General features: G+C 40.3%; 1 protein-coding gene across 1 annotated transcript in view; it reads left to right on the top strand.

The window, feature by feature from the left end:
* The window catches only part of GABBR2 (gamma-aminobutyric acid type B receptor subunit 2), a 399,353-nt gene that overhangs the window by 13,626 nt on the left and 361,640 nt on the right, over positions 1-24,087 (top strand). The window contains exon 2 of the mRNA XM_070747060.1: positions 23,689-23,826. Coding sequence (XP_070603161.1) covers positions 23,689-23,826 — 138 coding nt within the window. The remainder of the gene's footprint in view (positions 1-23,688; positions 23,827-24,087) is intronic.

Raw genomic sequence — 24,087 nt, 5'->3', positions numbered from 1 at the left:
TGCTAGATTAATAGGCTACCCCACATTTATAACAATGCTCTCAGAGGAATTAGAAAATTTCACATATTTCATTACAAATCTCAAAGTAGCCATGGGAGGGGGACATTTACAGCAAAAATGAGCAAGTAACTGTTAAACAAATGTACATCAAATGGTTTCAGGCCATTTCAGGTTTCAAATAGTCTCAGCTGCACAGTGGGTTTTTAACACATTGTAAGTGTTAATTAATAAGGTATTTGAAATCTGACTTACGAGCAACCTGAATCTACATAACTATCCTGCCTACCTGTCTTTGTCTCCACATATCTCAGCTGAGTTTAAATCCAACTGGAGTGTAGCCATTCATGCATCTGATGAATTAAGTTGTAGTTCACAAAAGCTTATGCTCTTTAATAAAATTGGTTTGCCTGAAAATGTGCTGCCAGACTCCTCCTGTTTTGCCTATCATAGACTAACACAGCTTTCCTCCTACAGTTAATTTATTTAGTTACAATAATTTCTAGGCAAGGAGAACAAGATAAAACAAAACACCCTTTCTTCCCTCTATGATTTATATAGAAAAACATAAACATGTTTAGAATTTTTTTAAAATTGTGTTTGAATCTTTCCACAGAGTTAGGATTGTATGGAATGTCTTTGTCTGTAGAGAATTCTGTAATATATTTTAGGGTATAACATTTGATTTATGAATGGTACTGTCTTTTTCCACTTGAGCTCCTTGTCACTTTGTATGAGCCAATCCACCATTAAAACATGCTCTAAACTTTCTGGCTTCACCTTGCAGGAAAATACAACTACCTTACCAAAGCACTGTAGTTTAAAAGCTATTCCTTTATAATAATAATTGGCCCCTTTTTTAAAGTTAGTTTTGTCTTTCAAGGTTATTCATGTTATCTGTCATTTAACAGTTTTACTGGAGAAGCTTTCTGTCCCCCAGGATTTGTCTGATGAAAGGAAGACATAACATGAATTAGAATTATTGGTAATTTCTTCTTCTTGATGTATTTGCGCAGTAAGAAATAGCTACTATTTTTTAATTTCTTATGGTAGTGATTGACCCTTTATTGTAAAATGCAAGTACAGAAGTAATTCAATAACCATGCAAGATCAGAAAATACTGCTGAAACATAATTGTGCCATGTAACAGCGATGCAGCAGGCACTCCAGTTCAGTGATTGGAATTTCTTGGGAGATGTTTACTAATTTTTAAAGATTAATTAACAAATGTCAAGCACTTGCACATCAGAATTCTTATTTGATTACAAAACATTATAGTAAAAAGCAATTTATGCTGATTCTGAGTACTGAAAACAGTGATGTTATATTAAATTCACTTTGGAATTGAGACATCTTTATTCTGTTGAATGTGCGAGAGCCAACCAAGACATAGAGTTCAATGGATAATACAGGTATTTCTAAATTGGCTTCTCCTGAAAGAAAATTTATTTTGTCTCAACCATTTCCTTTTTAAGGAGATGTTGTTTGATCATTGTTGTGGTTGGCTCTGGCCCAGCTCCTGTCCCAGGGAATGTGGAGGTGGATGCAGGGGAAACTTCAACATGTTATAGGCCTGTGTTATCACCGACAGAGTCAGTTCAGAGTTTAGTTTCCTCGGACGAAGAAGAAGGTGGGAGTGACTCGGCAGAGGGGGACTTGGCACACAGCCCAGGCAGTCAATCTCCCTTATCTTCCATTGATTCGGATGAAGACGTTTTGGACCCACGCAAACACAGAATTATGCGGAGAAGAGACCAAGTAAGGACATATTACAGGCGATAAGAGCGACCACCTGTGTTTGGGTGGGGCTCCAGTAATTAGGGCTGCTGCTATAAATAGCAGCATGTGGGTTTGGCCATTGTGGAAGAGTATCTGATCGCAGTTCTTCAGGAATCCTCTGTTGCTGTTTTCTGGACTTTGTTGATTTTTCACACCTTTGAAACCAAAGCAGAGCAACGTGTGTGTGTCTCTCACTTTGTTGGAAGAAGAAGGGGTGTGAAGTTTCTTCACAGCTGCTAGCTAAGTACTTAATGACTGCTTAAGGGAAATTGTACAGACTACCCGGTTCTTTTGGGACGAGTGTTCTTTGTAATACAAAAAGAGTGCTTAGTTTATTTTGAATTTTGTGATAAAGAACATTGTTTTGAATTTTCAAACCTGTGTATGTCTGAAATTTGTACCCTTGAATTTTTGGGAGGCTCCTACCAGAGAGCCCGGCAGAACAATAATTAGATTTAAAAAATATAATAATAGGGGAAATTTTATGAAAATTATGAAGAGAATGCATTTTAAGTTTTCTGTTTCTGGATAATATGAGATTCATTCAAGGAAGAAGGAAGTTCTTCAGTATTCCTGATTAAAATTGGTTAGAAACAGAATTATCAAAACACTATAAAGCTAAAATGAATTTTTCCTTAGATTAGCTTTTTTTTAAAGTGGAAATAGCCTTGGCTGAAAAAACAGTTCAGCTGCACAGACTCTTGAACAGCTTTTTAAAATATTTGGGCTCAGTTGTTAGATGCATCAAAAGTATAATTCCCAACAAATTGCTCTAGACAAGTATTTTTTGTTAGAAATATTGAATATGCATATTGAAAAGGTTATGCCTCTTCTTAAGAATACAAATATATTTACATATACATATACTTTATTATTTGATTTGAAACTTGTGTTGATCAATGTATATAAATAAAATAGTAAAAAATTCATGGGTAAACATTTTTACTATGCATACATTAATAATAACAGAAGCAAACAAATACAATTTTTTTAACACAGCAGAAATATTTAATTGGTTGCGGCTCTGTGGAATATGCCCTCAGTGTATTTTACAAAACGAATCTCCAATTTACACTTCATTGGGTTCACTGCTGATACACACAAGTGACAAATTGCCTTGCTGTATAAAGTGTGAATTGGCCCAAACATAGTAAAAATTCACAGTACAGTAATACCTCATGATACGAACTTAACTGGTGCAAGGAGGAGGTTCGTAAGACGAAAGGTTCGTAAGACGAAACATTGTTTCCCATAGGAAACAATGTAAAGTCAATTAATCCGTGCAACCAAAAACCCCCCCCGCAAAAAAACGGCTTTCGGCAACTGCTGGGAAGCGGTGCGGCTGTTTTAAAAGGTGACAGCCGGCCTGGGGGGCTTCCCAGCACCCCCCCAAACCCGGGTTCGGTGTTCGGGGGGGTGCTGACAAGCCCCCCAGGCCGGCTGCGACCTTTTAAAACAGCCACGCCGCTTCCCAGCTGTCTCCCGAAGCCGAACACGGAAGTTCGGCTTTAGCGTTCGGCTTCAGGAGACAGCTGGGAAGCGGCGCGGCTGTTTTAAAAGGTCGCAGCCGGCCTGGGGGGCTTCCCAGCACCCTCCGAACCCCGAACCCGGGTTTGGGGGGGTGCTGGGAAGCCCCCCAGGCCGGCTGTCACCTTTTAAAACAGCCACGCCGCTTCCCAGCAGTCGCCGAAAGCCGTTTTTTTGCGGGGGGGGGGTTTGGTTGCACGGATTAATTGACTTTACATTGTTTCCTACTGTAAGAGTTACAGTAAATTCTTTCCTAAATATTATCTTCATTTTAAGAAAAGGAGCTTTGTTGCATTTATTTATTTATTTGTGTATTCATTTATCTATTTATTTGATTTAGAAACATAGAAACATAGAAGTCTGACGGCAGAAAAAGACCTCATGGTCCATCTAGTCTGCCCTTATACTATTTCCTGTATTTTATCTTACAATGGATATATGCTTATCCCAGGCATGTTTAAATTCAGTTACTGTGGATTTACCAACCACGTCTGCTGGAAGTTTGTTCCAAGGATCTACTACTCTTTCAGTAAAATAATATTTTCTCATATTGCTTTTGATCTGACTAGGGGAAGTGTGCATTTTGCAAGGAGAGGTGGCAAGAAAGATAACAGAATACAACTTGTAAATCACACTGATATCCATGTTACTTGCAGCTTTCCTAGATTCCCTGTCATGTGCAAGAAATATCTTGATGGCACTGGGATCAGGGACATCAACACCAAATTCAACATGCCTTCTAAAAATCACCTTTCTGTTCAGGGGTAGGTTTTAACTTACCTGGCTGCTGATTCGTTTCCTCCTGTGCCATGTGGGCAGGCCTTCTGAGTGCACCTTGTGGTCAGGTGCATGCTTTGCTTGCGCGCATGCGCACTGCCCAAAAGTCTGAAAAAAAATAAAAATACAAAGGCTAAAAACAAGGTGGTGACCACATGCACAGTGCTCAGAAAAATAAAAATAAAAAAGGATGGCGCCCATGGACCGGCACCAACCGAACCAGGTTGGTGATATCATCGTGATGTCACCTGTGAATCACTACTGGTTTGGGCGAATCAGTCTGAATCGGAAGGAACTCACCCCTGTTCCTGCTCCATTTGCTTGAAAACACTCAGCCCCTTCCCCTCCCCTCCAACAATGCTTGATGTGAGTCCATAGGATAAAGACAGGCACAGATTCAGCAGAGATCAGGTATGGCTGATAAACATCACATGTCTCCCTGATTTGCAAGTAACATTTGAGTTACTGCATAACCTTCCCTTCTTCCTATGCCCTTCCCAGAGGGTATTTTGGGTTTTTAGATTGAAGCACTTACATTTGGGTTGTTGTTTGATTTTGTTTTATCAGTTGTTGGGCTGTTGGTATACCAGTTCTGGCTATAGATCCTGCAGTAAACAATAGAGTGCAGAATGCAACTGCATGCCTGTAGGTTATGCAATAGAGAGACCTATTTGGATTGGGGTTCTTGATATGTGTGTGTGTGTGTGTGTACATACACACACACACACACACACGCACACACAAATAATAATAATAATAATAATAATAATAATAATAATAATAATAATAATTTATTAGATTTGTATGCCACCCCTCTCCGAAGACTCGGGGCGGCTCACAACAATAATAAAAACAACATTATAGCGAAACAAATCTAATATTAAAAAAGAAGCATATAAAACCCTATCATGTTTAAAAACCAAACAACACATACATAACATACCAAACATAAAATATAAAGAGACTGGGGTAAAGGTGTCTCAACTCCCCCATGCCTGGCAGTATAGATGGGTCTTGAGTAGTTTACGAAAGACAAGGAGGGTGGGGGCAGTTCTAATCTCTGGAGGGAGTTGATTCCAGAGGGCCGGGGCTGGCACAGAGAAGACTCTTCCCCTGGGGCCCGCCAAACAACATTGTTTAGTCGACGGGACCTGGAGAAGGCCAACTCTGTGGGATAAGAAAGGCCACCTGTGTTTGGGTGGGGCTCCAGTAATTAGAGCTGCTGATATAAATAGCAGCATGCTGGCTTGGGCCATTGTGGAAGATTATCTGATCGTTGTTCTTCAGGACTGTGCCTTGCTGTTTCCGGACTTTGTTTGTTGATTTTTCACAAACTTTGAAACCAAAGCAGAGCAAACTGTGTGTGTTTCACTTCGTGGAAGAAGGAGGGCTGTGGCATTTCTTCACAGCTGCTAGCTAAGTACTTAAGGACTGATTAAGGGGATTGTACAGACTACCAGGTTGTTTTGGGACGAGTGGTCTTTGCAATACAAAAAGGGTGCTTTGTTTCTTTTGAATTTGTGTGATAAAGAACATTGTTTTTGAACTTTCAAGTGTGTGTGTGTTTGTGTCTGAAATTTGTACCCTTGAATTTTCGGGAGACTCATACCATAGAGCCCAGCAGAACAGATAATATTCTATATTCTGTGGGACCTTATCGGTCGCTGGGATTCGTGTGGTAGCAGGTGGTTCCTGAGGTACTCTGGTCCAATAATAATAATAATAATAATAATAATAATAATAATAATAATAATAATAATAATAATATATTAGATTTGTATGCCACCCCTCTCCAAGGACTAGGAGCGGCTCACAACAGCAGTAATAATACAATACAATACAAATCCAATATAAAAAACTAAATTAAAAATCCATTATTACTAAAAAACAATCAATTCTACACAATCACACTACTCTCAGATGCTAAGTCAGAAGGGTGGAGGAGAGAATTAATCTCCCCATGCCTGGTGGCATCAATGGGTCTTCAACATCTTGCGGAAGGCAAGGAGGGTGGGGGCAATTTGAATCTCTGGGGGGATTTGATTCCAGAGGGCTAGGGCCACCACAGCGAAGGCTCTTCCCCTAGGTCCCGCCAGACGACATTGTTTAGTCGATGGGACCGGAGAAGGCCAACTCTGTGGGACCTAATTTGCTGCTGGGATTCATGCGGCAAAAGGCGGTCCCATAGGTATTCTGGTCCGATGCCATGTAGGTCATTACCAACACTTTGAATTGTGACCAGAAACTAATCGGCAGCCAATATATTTGCTTGCTTTATTTATATTTCTTCGTTATATTCACTAATCATTCAGAGATACTAAAACTTGGTATTTACAAGCATCTTAACTTCATCCATATTACATGCCATTATAAGTTCTATGATGTACATACATCCTTCAGCTAAGTGTAAATTGACCCTAAGGTAATATATCTAATATATTACCACTAATATATCTGAAAAAAGGTTTTATCCCCCTTCTTCAGAGATTTGGCAATTTCTTTCTCTTTTGAGGCTTTAGTAGCATATATTATCTGTTTCGCCTCCTGTCTCATTTTATACACCTCTCTGTCAGCTATACCTGTACTTCCATATTCTTTATATCTCCTATAGGCAGACTTTTTTTCATTGACTATAGCATTTACATCATTACTAAACCATAGCGTTTTTTTCTTCCTTTTACCTTTAATTATTTGCCGTATATATAGTCTAGTGGCTTTTAAGATGGCCTTTTTTAATATACAGTGGAACCTCGACATACGAGCAGCTCTACTTACGAGCAACTCGAGATAAGAGCTGGGAGGGGAGCGACATTTTTGTTCGCCTCCCGAGCTCACATTCGGGATACGAGTGCCAAGGAGCTGTCTCCTGAAGCCGAACGCTAACTTCCGCGTTTGGCTTCAGGAGACAGCTCCTTGGCGCTCGTATCCCGCGTGTTTTAAAAGGTTGCAGCCGGCCTGGGGGGCTCGGGGGGGTGCTGGCAAGCCCCCCAGGCCGGCTGCAACCTTTTAAAACACGCGCGCCGCTTCGCAGCTGTCTCCTGAAGCCGAACGCTAACTTCCGCGTTCGGCTTCAGGAGACAGCTGCGAAGCGGCGCGGGTGTTTTAAAACGTCGCAGCCGGCCTGGGGGGCTCGGGGGGAAGCCCCCCAGGCCGGCTGCGATGTTTTAAAACACCCGCGCCGCTTCGCAGCTGTCTCCTGAAGCCGAACGCTAACTTCCGCGTTCGGCGGCAGCGGGTTTTTTTGTTGTTGCACGGATTAATTGATTTTACATTGTTTCCTATGGGAAACAATGTTTCGTCATACGAGCGTTCCGACTTACGAGCCTCCTTCCGGAACCAATTAGTCTCGTAAGTCGGGGTTCTACTGTAGTCCACTGGGTACTTGCTCCTGTCGTTTTATCCCTGCCCTTTAATTTATTATTTAAATATTTCCCCATTTTATTGAAATTTGTTTTTCTGAAATCCAATACTTTGGTTGTAGTATAGGATTGCTCACAATCAGTTTTTACATCAAACCACAAACATAGATGGTCACTGCAACCCAAGTTTTCTCCCACCTTAACCTCTGAAACCCAGTTCCCATTCGTAAAAACTAAATCTAGAATATTCGCCCCTCTAGTTGGTGTCTTAACCAGCTGTGCCAGAGCTGCTCCTGTAAGGGCCTCTACTATATAACCAGGCCCTCTGCCATATAGGGCTTTATAGGTTATAACAACATCTTGAATTGCATTTGAAGTTAACGGGCAGCTATGAAATATGCATAATGAGGCTCAAGTCATTGCCCCATTCAGGATCACTTAAAGCTTCCAGGTGGTCAGCTCAATCAGCAGGTGGCAATTGTGTCCAGAAAAGCCATTGTGCATCTAATGCATCATTTGTGTCCTTTTCTGGTTGTGAGGCCTTTCAGACTACTTATTCCTAATCTTTTCATGGGTCAAGCAATGCACTCTATATGGAGTTTTTCTTAAAGACCATTGAGTCAAAAAAACCCGTCATATTGCTTACCACTCCAGACTGAGAAAATGTATCTCCAACCAAGGTTAGAAAAGGAATATTCCCAGATCTAGATGGCCATAATATTCATGCCCACTTGTTCTTGGTAGCACTGATATGTTGATAGAGTTGAAATGTTCAGTCTTTTATTGACTATCTATATCTAGCAATAGATATATAAATACCCACATCTGTCTATTCCTTTGGAGAAAATTGAGCAAGTTTTTTTTTTATCTCGGCTTGTTATGAAAGGATTTAAACACACTTTCAGATGTCAGATTGACTTCTTATAATAATTTTAATAGCACACTAATATTTATATTCCATACACTCAAATGAAATAACAGCAATATACTGTATATGCTGTTTACTAGCTTACCATTAAATAACCATTTAAGAACCCCAAAACTCTATTAGAATGAGTCAAAATTATATTAAGTAGTGTTTACACATTATTGCGTTTGATGAAGGTATTTGTATTACTGTGGAGGCATTTTAGAAATTCACAAATAACATTTTAGATGAGAACCAAGACGGGAACTAAAGGGCCAAAGAGGAATAGAGATGAGGATTGATGATAATAATTAGTATGATTGCATCCATCTTTAGCCATGGAAACTCACTGGGTAACTTTGGGTCAGTCATACTCTCTCAGCCCCAAAACTCATAAGGTTGATACATAATGATGAAATTAAGAAAGAATATAATGTTCATTGCTTTGAGTTCATTGCTTTGTGGAAAAAGAAAAGCAGTTCTCTGTCATCTATTTTTATAATTACCCTCCCTTGTATTTAGTGTTTATTAAAATGTACATTCATTTTCTGTTGAATAGGCCTTATACTGTATTTCCCTTGCCCCATGTTAATAATGGCAGGTGTTCCTGGTGATTTGAATGCAGTAAAATGAGTAAATTCTAATTTCTGTGGGTTTTCTGTGTGGTGGACATGTGTTAAAGATGCTATTTGGTATGTGCGTATATGTGTGTATACATATACATATATCAATATAGAATAGGCACAACTCTATCCATTTAGTCAGAAATAAACCTTATTGAATTTAGGTGTGCCAGTCCTAGAACTGAAATCTTGGTTACATCTTGACTTCCTTTAAGCTTTCAAGTTAGGAGCATACATGTTAATAGGAAAGTGAACACAAGAACAAGGGGACACAATCTGAAGTTAGTTGGGGGAAAGATCAAAAGCAACATGAGAAAATATTATTTTACTGAAAGAGTAGTAGATCCTTGGAACAAACTTCCAGCAGACGTGGTAGATAAATCCACAGTAACTGAATTTAAACATGCCTGGGATAATCATATATCCATCCTAAGATAAAATACAGAAAATAGTATAAGGGCAGACTAGATGGACCATGAGGTCTTTTTCTGCCGTCAGACTTCTATGTTTCTATGTTTCTATGTTTACTCTTAAGAATCATCTGTTACCTCATTTCACCCATTCTTGGAACTGAACTGCAGCCTCGAACTCGGAACCTCTAGCTATCCACGCCAGTCTCAGCCTCCACACGCTAGATTACAGGCCCGCGCTACCCCTTTCCCTAGCTCAGGGTTTAGATTTGGTCTCTATTCTTTTGTTTACTGAAGTTAAAATACATGCATTTTTTTTTACAGTGATGGAAATTATTAACTTGGAATTTCTTTAAAAAACGGAAACAGATTTTCTGTTCTTTTCCTGAGGGGTATCCAGTTGTATTCAGCAGAGTATTTCTTAAGTTAAACTATCAGATTTGAACTATAAAATCCAGATGGCAGGAAACTGATTAAAATAGTTTTTTTGCTGTCCAATGGCTGTCCCAGTTTTTGTAACCTATATTTGATAGCTCTACCTTAATCAACAGTAAATATTTCTGTGGTTGATTTTCAGATATTGTTTGGGTTTTTCCAGTTTCTTAAATTTGTTGTCTGTTTTAATTAGTTAAATAATAAATCAGCATATTGAACTGGCTAAATCATTAAATGGTAATTATTCTATTAATATGTTCAACACTGAGATGTTGCTTATTTGCTTTTTATCTCAGAAAGAGGAATTGAACCTGCATTTTGGCTGCATCACTTGATACTGCATGTTGGGGAAATGATTGCCCCTTTATACAAATATAAACAAACAGAATAAATTCAGTAGGAAAAATCATAACATATTTTTCTAATGAAATTGTAGTAAATAATTTGCATGCAGAAACTGAACTGCAGCATTCTTTTTACTCAACATTTATTTTTCTGTATACGATGACATTTTTTGTATCAACAAGCAGTGTACAAAACACATGTGCTATGAAGAGGTATATATGCAGGACATTTGAAATGATCTTTTCCCCCTAACAATTGTAATTTCCCTTGTAGTCTTATTTTGTACAGTAAGCTACCCAGTTGGATTGATCTTCTATGTATGCTGCAGCAGCTAATGACAGACTTCAGGCAGTGTGTGCAGCATATCTTAAAAATCATCATCACAAAAAGGCTCTGCTTTGGTGGCAGTAACAGCAGTCAGAATTTGCAGCATAGAAAACAAGCCAATGAAAATAACTCCTTTTAGCATGGAGATAGTTAGTGGAAAAAGTTCCACCTATTTAATTTCTGCATGCCATACTTTTAATAGAATAAGAACAAACTGGCAACTTTGTAAGTAGAATGACAGCGCAAATTCCTTTCAGAGCTCTTAATAATAATAATAATAATAATAATAATAATAATAATAATAATAATAATTTATTAGATTTGTATGCCGCCCCTCTCAGGGCGGCATACAAATGTTTTGCAGACTCAGGGCGGCATACAAATGTATTGCAGAGTTGTAATACTGTTAGAACAGATCTTTAAACTTTTTTACTTTTTTACTTTTCTCTCTTGTTCTTTTTGGCTGTGTTTGCATAGTGCATTGTGGTTAATAATATTTATGGAAATAACAAGTTTGTTTAGGTTTGGTTTAGTGGTTAAGGCACTACTGGTGGGCAGGGACCGGGAGATTGTGAGATCTATTCCTGCCTTTGGGCCAGTCATTCTCTCTCAGCTCAACCCACCTTATAAGATTGTTGTGGGGAAAATAGGAGAAGGAAGGTATGTTAGTCACCTTAAATCATTTATAAAAATAATATAGGGTCTAAATATATACATAAATATTGGATCACAAATTAATCATATTGGGATTGCATTAGAAAAAATTGTTGTCTTGTTCTGATTTAATGTCAATTAAATATTAGGATGAGTAAAACCAAAGTTCATTTCACTAGTGGTTTGGATACATCTGTTAAACCAAAGCTCACTCTTGGGTAGACTCTAGTATTTTTCATTTTTTTTTCATATTTAGTCTATGGATCTATACATTCATTGGTGAAACTCTTACAGTAGTAAAAGTATATAAGCAAACCAAATTACATTACAGCTTGCCCGCAGGCAAAATGCAATTAGGTTAACATTAAAGTACCAGTATATAATATTTAATGTTCCCTATTTAATCAAATGTTCATATTTAATAAAACAGTTCTGAATTCTATTAGTTTTTAAAATAAAGATAGTTTGCATATCAATAACCAAAAGTGCATTCTTTTAAGAAAACATCAGAGGACAATTGGCTAAAGTTAACTATTGCCTGGTGATTTGTAGAGCACAATTAAGGTGAAATTGAAATTTCTGTGGTAGTGCAGGTATTTAAGAGCCCTGTCATTTTGGCAAAGTATAAAATGATCCCATAGCTTTCAGACGGCACTAGGATTCAAAATATATTTCCTCTTTTTCTTTCACCTTTGGGAGTTAATTTGATCTCTGTGCTGTGATCTCAACAGCAATAATTGCCAATACCATTTTAATGCCAATATTTGGAAAGGTCCCTACATGGTTGACAGATAAGAATCAGTACTTAAGAGAGAGACTGACTCCTAAGAGAAAGAAGAACTATGGTATCCTTCTAAATATTCATTTTCTTCTGAGTAAAAATCCACATAGCAGTAGTACAGTATCAATTTATGAGAGTAATTTGGGTTAATTTACATAAATGTATTGAAATATTGCTGGATATTCATTCATTTATTTTACTTTATCTTTGTTTGAACTAATACTGTCGTTTAATCTTATAACCCACATTTGTTCCAAGATTTAAAAAATGGCATAAAGATTGTCACAGGTTGCTGATGGATAGCATGGTGGATAGCATTGTTAGTTATACTAAGGCTCTCTTAAGGTCAGATAAAAGTAGCTACTCTCAAATCATGTACAAGGAATATTGTAAGACCAATTATACAATTTCCAGGGATTTTTAACATGGAAGTAGCCTGCCAAACACAAATAGAAAGACAAAATGATCTATATTATATATTCTAAGAGTTTCAAAATAAGAGAATAATAGAATTGGAAGGGACCTTGGAGGTCTTATAAACCAACCCTCTGTTCAAGTTGGAGATGAAGTTAGTTGGAGGAAAGTCTGAAGTTAGTTGTGGGAAAGATCAAAAGCAACATGAGAAAATATTATTTTACTGAAAGAGTAGTAGATCCTTGGAACAAACTTCCAGCAGACGTGGTTGGTAAATCCACAGTAACTGAATTTATACATGCTTGGGACAAACATATATCCATCATAAGATAAAAATATAGGAAATAGTATAAGGGCAGACTAGATGGACCATTAGGTCTTTTTCTGCTATCAGTCTTCTATGTTTCTATGAGATCCTATAGCAGTAATGGCAAACCTTTTTTTCTCAGATGCCAAAATCACCCACATGCATGCCCACATTCATAACTCAATGCCTTCATGTGCCAGATTTCCTGCACATGCATGTTTGCCCCCCCCCGTGCTGCCCCAAGACTGTGCAAGACTGTCCCCACTCACCCATTTCCCGACTTCCAGTGGGCCCAGTAGGCCTATTTTTTGCTCTCTCCAGGCTCCAGAGGCTTTCTTGGAGCCTAGGGGACGCAAAAATGCCCTCTTCACCTTCCTGGAGGTCCTCCAGAAGTTGAAAACACTCTCCCAGAGCTTCCATGCAGCCCAAAAATCAGCTGTCCAATGCACTGGAGCTGAGCTAGAGCAACGGCTCACATGCCAGCAGATATGGTTCTGCGTGCCTCTTGTGGCACTTGTGTCATAGGTTCACCATCACGGTCTGATAGCATTCTGGACAAATGGTTGTCCAATCTCTTCTTTAAAATCTCCAATGACCCAGCACCCACAACTTCTAAAGGCAACCTCCAGGAAATTTCTCCTCTTACTTCTAGGTTAGTTCTCTCCTTGATTAATTTCCATCTATTGCTTCTTGCCCTGCCTTCAGGTGCTTTGAAGAATAGGTTGACCCCTACTTCTCTGTGATAGCTCTTCAAATATTGGTACACTGCTATCATGTTGCTTTCTCTTTGATAGACTAAACATATACAGTTCCCACTGTTGTTCATTGTATGTTTTAGCCTCCAGCCCCCTAATAATCTTTGTTGCTCTCTCTGACACTCAACATCTTGTTTGTATTGTATTGACCAGAATTGGATGCCAAGTGTAGTCTTACCAAAGTGCAGTCTTACCAAAACAATATAAAGTGGTACTAGAACTTCATGTGATCTTGATAGTATTCCTCTTTAATGCAACCAGTACTAAATTGGTCTTTTTGGCAGCCTATTGCTGGCACATATTTAAGTAGTTGTCTACTAGGACTCCTAGATCCCTGTCACAGTTATTGCCGTTGAACCAGGTACTATTGCATTTGGTTTCTCTTACCTAAGTGTAAAACCTTACTTTTTTTACTGCTAAATTGCATTCTATTAGTTAGTGCCCAGTCTTCAAGACTGTCAAAATCTTTCTGAATATTGAGCCTATCTTCTAAAGTGTTGGCTATTCCCCCAGCTTGGTGTCACATGCAAATATAGAATTTGCAGAGACTAATATACTAGACGATGTTATCCAGAGCTGAGAATATGAACAATATAACTGAGTGCCCATTTCCCTTGAGTAGAGAAGACTATAGAATGTTTATGGTGTGACCGGAACAATCTGGAACTGAACACACTCAAAACCGTAGAAATGGTAGTAGATTTTATGAGAAACCCTCCCATCCTACCACCTCTTATAATACAGTGATACCTTGTCTTACAAACTTAATTGGTTCCGGAACGAGGTTCTTAAGGTGAAAAGTTTGTAAGATGAAACAATGTTTCCCATAGGAATCAATGAAAAAGCAATTAATGCGTGCAAGCCCAAAATTCACCCCTTTTGCCAGCCAAAGCGCCCATTTTTGTGCTGCTGGAATTCCCCTGAGGGTCCCCTCCATGGGAAACCCCACCTCTGGACTTCTGTGTTTTTGCGATGCTGCAGGGGAATCCCAGCAGGGGAATCCCAGCATCACAAAAATGAGCGTTTCGCTGGCAACGGAAGTCCGGAGGTGGGGTTTCCCAGCGAAGGGAGCATCAGTGAAATCGCAGCATCGCAAAAACACGGAAGTCCTCGAAACCCCACCTCCGGACTTCTGTGTTTTTGCGATTTTCCTGCAGCATCACAAAAACACGGAAGTCTGAAGGTGGGGTTTCCCATGGAGGGGAGCCTCGGGAATCCCAGCAGCGCAAAAACGGGTGCTTCGCTGGCAACGGAAGTCCAGAGGCGGGGCATCCCAACGGCGGCGGCGGGTTTGTAAGGTGAAAATAGTTTGTAAAAAGAGACAAAATAATCTTAAACCCCGGGTTTGTATCTTGAAAAGTTTGTAAGATGAGGCGTTTGTAAGACGAGGTATCACTGTACTAGACAACACAGTATGAACAGTAGAGATCTTCAAATTTCTAGGTCTAACATCAAAAACTTCATCAAAAAAGCACAACAAAGAATGTTCTTTCTGTGCCAACACAGGAAGCTCAAACTACCCAAGGAGCTGCTGATACAGTTCTACAGAGGAATCCCTGAATCTGTCATCTGCGCCTCTATAACTGTCTGTTTGGTTCTGCAACCCAACAAGATAGACACAGACTTCAGAGGATAATCAGAACTGCAGAAAAAACAATTGCTGCCAACCTGCCTTCCATTGAGGACCTGTATACTGCATGAGCCAAAAAGAGGGCTGTGAAAATATTTATAGACCCCTCGCATCCTGGGCATAAATTGTTTCAACTTCTACCCTCAAAAATGTCACTATAGAGCACTTCACACCAAGACAGCTAAAAACAAGAACAGTTTTTTCTCGAATGCCATCACTCTGCTAAACAAATAATTCCCTTACCACTGTCAAACTATTCACTAAGGCTGCATTACTATTACTATTAGTTTTTCTCAAAGTTTCTATCACCCATCTCCTCCCACTGTTTGACTATAATATCCTTATGATTTATATTAATATTGATTGTTTCCTGGTTGCTTATTTGAACCCTATGATAATCATTAAGTGTTGTATCTTATGATTCCTGACAAATGTATCTTTTCTTTTATGTACACTAAGAGCCAGGGTGGCGGAATGGTTAGAATGTAGCACTGCAGGATATTTCAGCTAACTGCTAGCTATAGTTCAGCAGTTCAAATCTCACCACTAGCTCAAGGTTGATTCAATCTTCCATCCTTCTAAGGTGGATAAAATGAGGACTCAGATTGTTGGGGGCAATATGCTGATTCTGTAAACCGCTTAGAGAGGGCTGTAAAAGCACTATGAAGTGGTATATAAATCTAAGTGCTATGCCAAATGCTATGTCATATGCACCAAAGACAAATTCCTTGTGTGTCCAATCACAATTGGTCAATAAAGAATTCTGATTCGAAATTCTGATTCTGATTATATGATCAAACAGCCATTTGATACATCTTTTCCCTTTTCATCAGCATGTCCCATGATTTTAGTGTGCTAATATGAAAATCTATTTTCACTCATTCATACTATTGAACATAGATATTAATTTACTTTCATAATCAACAAAAAGCAGTCCGCCAACTTCCTGCCCTCCTCAGGTCTGTTTAGAAAATATGGGAGACATTGTTCAATACAAATGGAGTTGCGGGAAGATTAAGGGAAGATGAGAAAAACTAAAATAAAATAAATAGCTGTATCAATACATTAACCTTGTTAAAACATTTCTGTGAGTATCACATTAGCAGGGGAATGGTTTTCAATTATTTTAAAATGTTAGAAGAAATTACACAGAATCTTTGTTATTTTACTTCTAATTTCATTCTAGATTTTTGTTTTTGTTTTTTTCTTTGAGTTAGTAGTAATGTACAGTGTTCCCTCGCTTTTCGCGGGGGATGCGTTCCAAGACTGCCCGCGAAAGTTGAATTTCCGCGAAGTAGAGATGCGGAGGTAAATACACTATTTTTGGCTATGAACAGTATCACAAGCCTTCCCTTAACACTTTAAACCCCTAAATTGCAATTTTCCATTCCCTTAGCAGCCATTCAGATTATTTATTATATAAATTCATATTTATTATTTAATAAATATTATGTTTATTTATTAAAGTTTATTAAAAAAATTATTTATTAAAGGAAGACGAAAGTTTGGTGATGACATATGACATCATTGGGTGGGAAAAAACATGGTATAGGGAAAACCCCCGCAAAGTATTTTTTAATTAATATTTTTGAAAAACCGTGGTATAGACTTTCCGCGAAGTTCGAACCTGCGAAAATCGAGGGAACACTGTAATTCTAGTATTTTCTAACGGAGATTTTAGAACTAACAACCACCACTGAAAGCAGGTATCTAAATCCTTTTAAAATAGAAAAACAGATTCTGGGCCAGGAGCAGGGTCTTGGGGAAGGGAGGCTCTGGAAAGGGGCTCCCACCCAGATGGCCCTTCTTCCGCCCTCCCCTTAGGCCAGGAAGGGGCTGGCAGCATCGAGGCCCCCTCCACAGCCACTCTCCGCCTTTGCTGCCTCTGTTTATTGTGCATCAAAATGGGAAAGGTGCTTATTCCAGGCAATTCCGGGGCTATGTGGAGAGCATGTTGTCTCTAAGGTATTACAGAGTAACTGTGATTGGTGACTGTATCCAATAGGAGGGGCATGGGGGAAGGCGTCAAAATAGAGACTATAAAATATAATGCTTTTGAAATTTTAAGTGTGGCTTTTGGCTCAAACCTCAATTTAAGATCAAGCTGAAAGATCCACCGCACCTTGAAAGCTGCTATTATTATTTCTTTCCAATAATACTCTTTGATTTTGATCAATCCAAGTTTTTTTTGTTATTTCTAACAAATTTTTCTAACAATGCTAAATATCTTTTTCTTTAAAATACAATATTCATTGCACAGTTGATATCTATAGAAATGCTATTCATTGCTGCAGTATATATGCTGCTTCTGCATTCTTCTATAATCTGGCCATGGTAAATTCTTAATCCAATGTCAACTCTTCCTGTTATATTTATCACACAATGATGTGTTAATGCATGCTCCCAACATTTGATCTAAAATAATTTCTATTTCTATGTTTCTATATTCCATGTGATACAGCCGGCTCCATAAGTGCAATAGCTCATGCATATATAGATTAATTTAGTGCTTCTGGTCTATCTCCAAACATTTACATTTAAAACATTTGATCACAACATTTCTACATGGATGAAATAATTATTCAAAGCAGTTTTAGATTGTGTAAAGGTACTCTTTTCTCTTGATAAGCTTGTAAAATTAAATGATATATTCTTGGCTTAAAGAAAGGAGTGAAATATAAATATACGTTAATATACTTCAAACACATTCACAACCAATATGTGAAAGACTTTTTTCCTTGCTAATGTGTCTATTTTGAACTTGTTAAAATTATTGTCACAGTATGTAACGTGGAAAGTATTTTAGACCAAATAAAAACCTCTATTTGGCTGATTAATCTGAATGATCTAACAAATTCATATTGCCCTAATGGTTAAGCAAGAACACCAATGATCTTCCTTATTAGCTGACCTCTTTTCTGATAATTGGAGGGATGGAGGAAGAAATCTTAATTTTGATCGGGATGACCTCTTTCAAGAGACCCACATTCTGAGAAAAATCAGTTGGGCCACCTGATTGATCTTTTCTTCCCCTCTCATAGTGGAGACTAACAAAATACTCAGCAATGATTTTTTTTTCTGGCTAGTCCAAATAAAACTTTGTCTCAAATGCAATAAATTGTAACATTCTTGTTTTGCATAAGAGGTCCCATCCTGGAAGTTTAAAAGAATATGACTGCTAAGGACATGTTCACTAGTAAGTAGAGCCTTATAGAAAGACAGTAAATAGCAGACGTTTTCAAAACCCTCCTCATGTAAATATAATTCCCATAGGTGACAACATTGAGCAATGAAGAAATTTGCAAAGTACATTAGGTTGTACCAACGTCTATTAACAAACAAATATTTTCCCCAGGCATAGAGAGAGAAGCAAAATTACAAGAATGACTTATAGAAAAAAAAACCCACATTAATTGCCAGTTGAAGCAGAGACCAAATATCCTTTAAAAAATTGTGACTTATAGTAGTACAGGTACCTCAAGATACGAACCCCTCGTCTTACGAACAACTCCTTCCCCAAGGAGCCTCCCAACCGCAGAGGAGGCAGGAAGAACTTTGCGCCACTTCGGAGCCCAGCGCAGCGCTTTGTCGGGAAAACCTTCAAGGAGATAGTGGCAGCAGGAAAGAAACGGGCTCCGAAGCGGCGCAAAGTTATCCTGCCTCTCCACCTCCTCCCTCTGCGGCTGCCTTCCCAAAGGAGCCTCCTGGCTGCACAGGGGGCGGGGTTAGCTTTGTGCTGGGCTCCGAAGGAAAGTGTGGCCACAGCGGTGGCTGTGGTTTCTCCTCCTCTTCCTCCCCCGGGCTCCAAAGTGGCACAAAGTTTTCCCTGCCTCCTCTGCGGCCACCTTCCCCAAGGAGCCTCCCGACCGCAGAGCAGGCAGGGAGAGCTTTGCGCCGCTTTGGAGCTTGGTGTGGCTTTGAAGAAAACATTGGCTGCAGCGGCAGTGACAGCTGCGGCTTCTCCTCCTCTTCCTCCTCTGGGCTCTGAAGTGGCACAAAGCTCTCCCTGCTTCCTCTGCAGACGGGAGGATCCTTGGGGAAGGCGGCCGCAGGAGGAGGAAGAGGAGGATAAGCTGCAGCAGCCCCCGCCGCTGCTGCGCCCCTTTTCTTCGGAGCCGCCTGGGCTTTGAAGCAGCGCAAAGGTATCCTTGCCTCCTCCGTGGACAGGAGGCTTCTTGGGGAAAGTGGCCACAGGAGGTGGAGGAGGAAGAGGAGGAGAAGCTGCAGCTGTCACTGCCGCTGCAGCCAACGTTTTCTTCAAAGCCACACCGGGCTCCAAAGTGGCGCAAAGCTCTCCCTGCCTGCTCTGCGGTCGGGAGGCACCTTGGGGAAGGTGGCCGCAAAGGAGGCAGGGAGAACTTTGTGCCACTTTGGAGCCCAGCGCAGCGCTTCGTCGGGAAAACCTTCAAGGAGATAGTGGCAGCAGGAAAGAAATGGGCTCCGAAGCGGCGCAAAGTTATCCTGCCTCTCCACCTCCTCCTCCTGCGGCCGCCTTCCCAAAGGAGCCTTCTGGGTGCACAGGGGGCGGGGTTAGCTTTGTGCCGGGCTCCGAAGGAAAGTGTGGCCACAGCGGTGGCTGTGGTTTCTCCTCCTCTTCCTCCTCCGGGCTCCGAAGTGGCACAAAGTTCTCCCTGCCTCCTCTGCAGCCACCTTCCCCAAGGAGCCTCCCTACCACAGAGCAGGCAGGGAGAGCTTTGCGCCGCTTTGGAGCCTGGTGTGGCTTTAAAGAAAACATTGGCTGCAGCGGCAGTGACAGCTGTGGCTTCTCCTCCTCTTCCTCCTCCGGGCTCCGAAGTGGCACAAAGCTCTCCCTGCTTCCTCTGCAGACAGGAGGATCCTTGGGGATGGCGGCCGCAGGAGGAGGAAGAGGAGGATAAGCTGCAGCAGCCCCCGCCGCTGCATCCCCCCTTTTCTTCGGAGCCGCCTGGGCTTTGAAGCAGCGCAAATGTATCCTTGCCTCCTCTGTGGACGGGAGGCTTTTTGGGGAAAGTGGCCACAGGAGGTGGAGGAGGAAGAGGAGGAGAAGCTGCAGCTGTCACTGCCGCTGCAGCCAACGTGGCCAGCAGAAGAGGGGCGGGGAGCCGGGCAAAAGTGATCTTTTGCTGGCCATGGGCGAAGGGCAGGGAAGCCTCTTGCACCAGCTGCTACAGCCACCGGCTTCCCCGCCCTTCGCCCATGGCCGGCAGAAGATCGCTCCGCTCGGTCGGCGGCTCCGGAGAGGCAGGAGCCAGGCGCTGGCCTGCCTTTTGTCCCCCGCCGCCGCCGCCCACTGGCTGCGAGCGCTCTGCCAGGCGGCCAGGAGGCATTCAGGGCGAAGTGCATGGAGTAATGGGAAGCTGAAGCCACCAGCCTTTGAGCTTCCCATTCCTCCACGCCCTGAATGCCTCCTGGCTCAAGCGGGCGGCAGCAGACCGCCTTTGTGTTTTCGGCTCGGGGAGGAGGGAGTTAGGAAGGTCCTCCTGCTCCCCCCGAGCCGAAAACCCAAAGGCGGAAGCCTCCCGGTTGTTGTGACAGCCGGGCTGCAGGGCTTCCCAGCAGCCTCCCGAACCCCGAAATTTTGCAAAACTTCCCGGTTCGGGAGGCTGCTGGGAAGCCCCCCCCTGCTGTTTTAAAAGGTGACAGCCGGGTGGCAGCGTTTTTTGGAGTTTTTTTTTTCTTGTTGCACGGATTAATTGACTTTACATTGTTTCCTATGGGAAACAATGTTTCGTCTTACGAACCTTTCATCTTACGAACCTCCCCCTGGAACCAATTAGGTTCGTATCTTGAGGTACCACTGTAATTTGTTGATAAAATGAAATGAAATAAAATACCTAGTTTAATTTTGGGACAAAACAGATAGGAGGAAATAAAGTGATAAAATATAAATGGATAATTGGATAAATCAATATCTCTTTGTTCAATGTATGGGATTTGTAGGACTACTTTGTTAATGATTAGAATTAGAATTATCTTCAATTTTAGCCAGTGATTGTTGTGAGTGTCTTGGTGTTGCATGACTCTTACAATTTTTTTTTAGCAGCATTGTGGATAGGAGCACTGATGAAATATTTCAGTTGGGGCAATTATTTTTTTATGGCACCTTTTGTTTTCTGTGATGAATTAGAAACACACCTTTGGAGAGCATCAGATGGTATGAGGGAGTTGATGATGCAGAGATACCTGGGAGTCACATTCTCTGTGAAAGCTGTGATGTCGAGTTGCAACTGCTAGATTTGTAGAACTAGCAGATGGTTAAGAGCCGAGTGGAACATCTGGGCAATTGTTTCTTTCTCAGACTGAAGTGTGTCCCGCATTTGAATGCTAGCTTCCACTGAAATAACTAGGTCATGTCTTCTCCAATCTAAGATTGCACTGATAAGCCTTTTGCTGATTTCAGGTGGAAGTCCCCTAAAAATAATCCCAACAGCTAATGAGCAATCAGCAAAGGCATTCAGATTCACTCCTGAATAGGGATGGAGTGCAAGGCAAAAACAAGCAAACCAATCTTCAGGATGGTCTCTGATGTTTTTTAACTGTATGTTTTTAATCTAGCGCAATCATTTTGGTCAGGAACTATGGCAATATTAGATTCTAAGAGGTGATTCTGAAACAGTGAGACTGATTACGGTATCCTAGAGCGGCAATTGTTTGTGATGTCAGTTCCTTCACAGCTTCCTCTGGAAGGCTGGGCCATTAAGGAGAGCGAATAGGGGGAAGAGAGAGGGCAAGGATGATGGGCATGGGAGTAGGGGCAATAAAGGCCCCTCCCAATGGCTCCCTGTCAGACAAACTTTGGACAATGCCAGGTTATCAGCTAGTCTTCTATAAAATAATCCTATAAAATAGTAAAATTGGTGGCTTATTTCTGGTTAGTTCTCTGGGAGAAGGAAGTATGACTCATTTTTAATCCAAAACAACTTCTCTGAAAGTGGCCCAAGAAGACTGGCAGGAATGTCAAGTAAGATTATATGCTGGAGGTGTATGTTGGCAGGCAGGAGGAGTTGCAGGAGCTGCCTCCCTCATTAGGAACAATGAGCTACAGTTAAGGACTGATGCTGCTGAAACTCAGTAGATTGTATTGTGATGTCTAAGCATGAATGGCTGGATACCCAAACCTTTAAAGAAGGATACCCAAACCTTTAAAGAACCTTTAATTTACTTGATCAAATTTTTATTTATTTATTTATTTATTTGTTTGTTTGTTTATTTTGTCCAATACACAATAATACACAATGAAGGTTATAGAGGATATAGTAGAGAAGAAATACAAGATATAGGAGAGACTATAGGACAGGGGACGGAAGGCACTCTAGTGCACTTATTTGCCCCCTTACTGACCTCTTAGGAATCTAGAGAGGTCAAATGTGGATAGTCTAAGGGTAAAATGTTGGGGGTTAGGGAATGATACTACATGTGTCCATTTGTTGTCGGAAATGTGTCCACAAAAATCAGTTGGAAATACAGAAACTTATTTAACTATAGATCAAGTATCTCCTAACTGAGAAGAATTCTGGCCACAGCCAGTCCTCAAAACAAAACTTGGGATAGAACCCGTGGTTTCATAAGCTATTGAGGTTTCCCCATTGAATATCTAGAGGCATCATTCCCCATGAGCAAGATAGACAAAAAAATACAGAATAGAATAAATCAAAGATTGTTGGTGGTTGCCAGGTGAAACAAAAGAAAATTATAATGGGTCAATAGATAATGGCTGATTCTTGCTACAAAAGAGCTACCATGAGGAGCTGTGAAGGTGCAGTGGCTACAATACAGTATTGGAGGCTAATTGTGCTCAAAGACAGGATATAAATATGTATGTATGTATGTATGTATGTATGTATGTATGTATGTATGTATGTATGTATGTACCTGTATATATTTGACAGAATATTTATTTATTTATTTATTTATTTATTTATTTATTTATTTATTTATTTATTTATTTATTTATTGTATTTATATGCCACTCATTCCAAAGCGGTGATACAACAATACAGTAGTCCCTCACCTATCGCTGGTGTTACGTTCCAGACGTGGCCGCGATAGGTGAAATCCGCGATGGGGAATTTATCGACTGATATAAATTAAGTATTTATATTGTAATTGTTTGGTAAGTTTTCATTGTTTTAAGTGTTTATAAACCCTTCTCACACAGTATTTATTTTAGATACAGTATTTAAATACAGTATTTACAATTTTAGATATATATATTTTTTTAAAAACCTGCCGATCGAGTTAGGCGGGCTGTTTAAATCTGCCGATCGACTTCCTCAGAAACCCGCGATGAAGTGAAGCCGCAGTAGGTGAAGCGCAGTATAGCGAGGGACTACTGTATATTAGTTGCAAGAATATAATGTAAGGAATGTTGTTATGAAATAGCAATAATAAGTTTGGCTAAAGTGCAAAATTAGATTTAAAAGCAGAACACAGATTTTGATAGACATTTTCTTTATGTATTATGCTATATACAGTATATGATTTAAAGAAATTTCTGTGTTATAACATAGAAGAGCAGGATATTACCATTTAGGATAATTAAAAAATAACTGGCTAGTATAACAGTCGCTGTTTGTTGACTACTTTCCTTCAATTATGGTATTAATTATGGGAATACTTAAATATCAAATTGCACATTTAATATGAAATTAAATATGATTTTTGTTTGTTTGTTTTCCCTAGTGTGATAATGCAAAGGGTCTTAAAGCCTTCTATGATGCAATAAAATATGGACCTACACATCTAATGGTTTTTGGTGGCGTATGTACAACTGTTACATCCATCATCGCTGAATCCTTAATAGGATGGAATTTGGTCCAGGTAAGTAATCTCAATTATATATAGAAATATCTCCCATGCTTTAAAGTGTTTAGAACAATGATGGCGAACCTATGGCATGGGTGCCACAGGTGGCACGTGGAGCCATATCCGCTGGCATGCAAACCATTGCCCTAGGTTAGCTCCACCATGCATGTGTGTGGCGGCCAGCTGATTTTTGGTTTGCACAAAGATTCTAGGAGGTCGTTTTTGACTTTCAAACACCAGAAGTTAGGAAATAAGCTGTTTCCAGCCTCCAGAGGG

This window comes from Erythrolamprus reginae, chromosome 3, assembly GCF_031021105.1.
Source record: "Erythrolamprus reginae isolate rEryReg1 chromosome 3, rEryReg1.hap1, whole genome shotgun sequence".
Lineage (NCBI taxonomy): Eukaryota > Metazoa > Chordata > Lepidosauria > Squamata > Dipsadidae > Erythrolamprus > Erythrolamprus reginae.
The sequence above is the reverse complement of the archived record's forward strand: the minus strand, read 5'-3'. Positions and strand labels throughout refer to the sequence as shown.